At 49.3% G+C, this 4,765-nt stretch overlaps 1 protein-coding gene across 1 annotated transcript; it reads right to left on the bottom strand.

The window, feature by feature from the left end:
• Nucleotides 1–419: 419 nt before the first annotated feature.
• LOC119272703 lies at nucleotides 420–1,617 on the bottom strand. Its single transcript, XM_037554128.1, has 4 exons — nucleotides 1,532–1,617; nucleotides 1,084–1,278; nucleotides 815–971; nucleotides 420–698 (listed from the first exon to the last, which is right to left on the bottom strand). Exons 1-4 carry the CDS (start codon nucleotides 1,615–1,617, stop codon nucleotides 420–422), a joined length of 717 nt encoding a protein of 238 aa, XP_037410025.1.
• Between the last annotated feature and the right edge of the window lie 3,148 nt (nucleotides 1,618–4,765).

Here is a 4,765-nt window from a genome sequence, read left to right as displayed (position 1 = left end):
ACTTCCATTGTTCGTACAACCATGGCAGTGAACATCTAAAGGAAGACATGAGTGAGATTTGTCATTTAAGTGCAAGATAACCAGCCTGGCTCAGATACACGAGGATAGCTGAATAAGTGGCAAAAGAAAAAAAGCATGATTGCAGCAGCACATACAACTGGTTGTGTGTGAACCAGTTCGATTGCGATATTACAAACATAAAGCTATGTATGGTAGAAGATGGCACAAAATGGGCAAACAGTCAATAGTAACAGCTCCACAATAACCAGAAACGCATTCGCAGTTATATCTATCAGCTAATTTCAAACTGTATTCCAAAACTGCTTAATTAATATAAGAGTGTATACTACCCTTGCCGTCAGGGTTAACCCCGCAGAAACTGTTGAGAAAATATCCTGCCACAATGTTTTGACCTATATCTAACAGCTAATTTCAAACAGTATTCCAAAAATGCTTAATTTAAGATAAGAGTGTACACCACCCTTGCTGTTAGGGTCGATTCTGCAGAAACTGCTGAGAAAATATCCCGGCGTATCGCTTTGATCAAGTGTGACTTCAGCGAAGAATTGATTGACACTGCCCGCATCATCATCAACTCCTTTAGTTTTCATAGTGATATTGCCATGGTAGTACCATGCATTGGGACCTTCGCAGATTGATTGCCAATGCACAATATCTTTGAGTTCATACTCGAAACCCTAGAATGAGCATGGGTTGGATCAGTAACGTTGCATGCACAAAGCATCAGCAATAAAATACGGTAATCCTGGTAGTGGGACTGAGTGAGGGCGAGCGGGGTGGAGAGAGAACGAACCTCATCGTCGTGCTTCTTGTCCAGTAAAGCTTCAACCAGTCTGTGCACATTCTCCGTTTCCCTCTCGGCTATTTTCAAACTTGTGGCGACCTTCCTCGTACCATCTGACCACTCAAGAGATTCACGTATAAGACGCTCCTTTTTTGTTTCCTTGGACCTAATTTTAGATCAGACAGAGCATACGATTAATAGATGTTACGTTCTTCAGAGAAGGTAAGAGATTCTCTTTTTTTTTGAGAGCGAAAAAGAAAGAGAGCTCAGAACATTACGTGTCAGTGCTACTGTCACGAGCATAGGTATGGAGAGCACTTGCAATTGCATCAAAACTCTGGAACGGCCGACCTGGCAGCTCTGGATATGAGTGATACACTCCTGAACGATCCACTCTGACGTAGACTGGTGTAGGCAAACGGAAATGCCTCCAGGCCATAACATGGTCGGTGTTCCAATAAGGATTGGGAACCCTGCAGTGGGAAGGCTCGGTCGATGAGTACAAGAATGATTGTATGTTAGATGTTAGAGCGTCTACAGGCGCGTCAAAGCCGCCTCATACTCTATCTGGTCGCGAAATTTCGATCTAGACAGACGCCTTAAATGAGCCTCAAACGCCCAGATTTACTGTCTCCCCTTGTATCCAATCAAAATATGGGGTGAACATGGGGCGTCCGGGCATGAGGCAGCTCGACCCCGCCGCAAATTACACCAAATTCATCAAACCCTTCCTCATCCTCCCGCCACCCTTCAACCTTTCCCGCGCAAGAGCTTTCATCGTCCGCCACCCTCACCCCTCCCATCCTCACCATCGGCCCCGACCCGCCGCCGTAGATGTCATCCAGCTCGACCTCGACCGTCACGATGGAGACGCAGTCTGCCTCATCCGTAGCCGTCCCTTCCTCGGCTCCGTCTTGCAAGGCGGAGAACGTCGCCCAGAAGATACGGCGGCAGCGGCAGCCGAGAGAGGGAGGCGGCGGCGGCGCAGGGAGGTTCAGACATGGTCGAGCAGCTGTCTCCCCCGCCGTGCCCGGCACCCCACACCCTTTCCATCCGAGCGTCGACGCGGATTACATCGTCTGACGCCGTTGAGACAGAGGAGGATTCAACGGTCGGCTAGGCTATTCCGGACAGCTTTCCGCCGACGCATAACCTGACAATGGACGTATATGACTCGCCGCAGCTCGTTCGGGCACGGATGAGCACGGGCACCAGCAGCACTCGGGCTGCGCTCGACATGTTCGATGGAATGACCGAACAAGAGTCGGTACATTTTCTTTGCTCCTGTCCGATCAAATTTGTGCATAGACCATTAGTTCATTTCGCACATGACCAATGCTTGCAAACCATGATTACGTAGGAGGCGTTTATGTCGAATATGATCAATGACAATGAAGATCCGATCGGAATGGAGTATGAATTGAAGGGCACCACCGCATTTGAAGTTGGGGCAACATCCGATCTCAATTCGAGCAAGAAATAGAAGAAGACCAAGACAGCGATGGTAAGAGGTCCAGCATTCTCAAGATATGAGGACTATCATGGCGTGATGTGACCTGGAACCTTGCCGCGAGAAATCGGACTGAAATTTAGCTACGAATCACCGTCCACAGACAAAACAATTCGATTTCGACAAACTACAAACAGGAAATGATTAAGGACCAAGAGCAAGATCTTACGTGGAAGGTGGCGTCCGCCCTTTCGGCTCAACGGATCTCATCTTTACCGGCGGCGGTGGTGTGAGGTGCCCCATCCTCTCTTTTCGCTGCTGCCTGGCCTCAACAGATCCGAACCTTGCCGGCAAAGGCGTAGCTGGCCCCAGGCTACCAGGGCGTGGGAAAAAAAATTAAGCCTATATGCTACTCCTTCTGTTCATTTTTATAAGTCGTTTCAGACAACTGAAAATTAGCTGTTTTACAAGCTGTCTGAAATGTCTAGAGCGTCTTATAAAAGTGAACAGAGGGAGTAGAAAATTTCAGAAGTGGCTAGGGGCGTAGGCGCGGCCCAGCCCAACACTTGGCCCCCTCGTGACCAGATCGAACACGCAACCAGCTGCCGTTCGAGCAGGAGAGAAGAAGCCGCCCGCCGATCGCCGCTCAGCCACCCCGTCCATCTGCTCGTCTGATGAGGCGGCTGTTAGGTTGATCTCTATCCCGTTCGAACCCAACGGGTCGAACGGTCCCTTGACTCGCGTCCTGATCGGGGCCGCCCAACCAAACTATGGTTGGTGGGTCCCTATGACCCGCGCTATATAAATAGAGGTGGGGGCCGGGGCACGACTTACGAGGTTAATCGCTGCCATAATCCCTACCGACACTCCCTTCTGATCTAGGGTTAGCGCGGCGCTCACGGGAAGCTCCACCACCGCCGCCATCTCTCTGCCATCACCGGCCCCTACTTCGGGCCGGCGCTGGATCGAGTTCGTCTGCAGCAGCAGAAGGTAGGTGTACCGGAATGATCTAACCTATCCGATCCAAAGCAATCTATCAATGGTATCAGCCAGATCGGGTTAGATCTTTTTCGGTAGAAAGAATTCAAAGCAAAAGTATCATCCTTCCCCAAAGAACCCTAGAAGGGCAGAGAAAATCAAACAAAAGAATAAAGTTTTCACCGGAGAAGGGCCTCGGGCCTTCGCCGGCAAAGTGCGCCGCCACAAGGCCGCGCCTGTTCCTCTCGATCCCGTCGCGCATCGGCAAGCCGAGGCGACAGGGACGAAGAACCTACCCCGAAAGGGGAAAGAGCACAACAGCCACGCCGTTCGACGGCGGCGCGCTTCCGCTAAGGGAAACGCGTCACCGGCGAAGGGGAGGCAACAGCGCCACCATCGTCGAAGGGGAGCAGAGCAGGATGCAATTGTGTGTCTCCCTCTCTCTCTGTGAAAGGTGGCGCGAGGGGAGCAAGGGTGGCTTCGACCTCGCATCTCTCTCTCTGTCTAAGGAAGTAAAGAGAAGAAAAGGTGCTCGCGCGGCGCCGTGGCTACGCCGTCGCCGGCGGCCGGCTGATAACCCACAAGTATAGGGGATCGCAACAGCTTTCGAGGGTAGAGTACTCAACCCAAATTTATTGATTCGACACAAGGGGAGCCAAAGAATATTCTCAAGTATTAGCAGCTGAGTTGTCAATTCAACCACACCTGAAAACTTAGTATCTGCAGCAAAGTGTTTAGTAGCAAAGTAATATGATAGTGGTGGTAGAGGCAACAAAAGTAAAGACAGCAAAAGTAATGTTTTTGGTATTTTGTAGTGATTGTAACAGTAGCAGCGGGAAAGTAAATAAGCGTAAATCAGTATATGAAAAACTCGTAGGCACCGGATCAATGATGGATAATTATGCCGGATACGGTTCATCATGTAACAGTCATAACATAGGGTGACACAGAACTAGCTCCAATTCGTCAATGTAATGTAGGCATGTATTCCATATATAGTCATACGTGCTTATGGAAAAGAACTTGCATGACATCTTTTGTCCTACCCTCCCGTGGCAGCGGGGTCCTATTGGAAACTAAGGGATATTAAGGCCTCCTTTTAATAGAGAACCGGAACAAATCATTAGCACATAGTGAATACATGAACTCCTCAAACTATGGTCATCACCGGGAGTGGTCCCGATTATTGTCACTTCGGGGTTGCCGGATCATAACACATAGTAGGTGACTATAGACTTGCAAGATAGGATCAGGAACTCACATATATTCATGAAAACATAATAGGTTCAGATCTGAAATCATGGCACTCGGGCCCTAGTGACAAGCATTAAGCATAGCAAAGTCATAGCAACATCAATCTCAGAACATAATGGATACTAGGGATCAAACCCTAACAAAACTAACTCGATTACATGATAAATCTCATCAACCCATCACCGTCTAGCAAGCCCATGATGGAATTACTCATGCGCGGCGGTGAGCATCATGAAATTGGTGATGGAGGATGGCTGATGATGACGACGACGACGAAT

Source organism: Triticum dicoccoides, chromosome 3A (assembly GCF_002162155.2).
Source record: "Triticum dicoccoides isolate Atlit2015 ecotype Zavitan chromosome 3A, WEW_v2.0, whole genome shotgun sequence".
NCBI classification, from domain to species: Eukaryota; Viridiplantae; Streptophyta; class Magnoliopsida; order Poales; family Poaceae; genus Triticum; species Triticum dicoccoides.
This window is presented reverse-complemented; position numbering and strand designations above follow the sequence as displayed.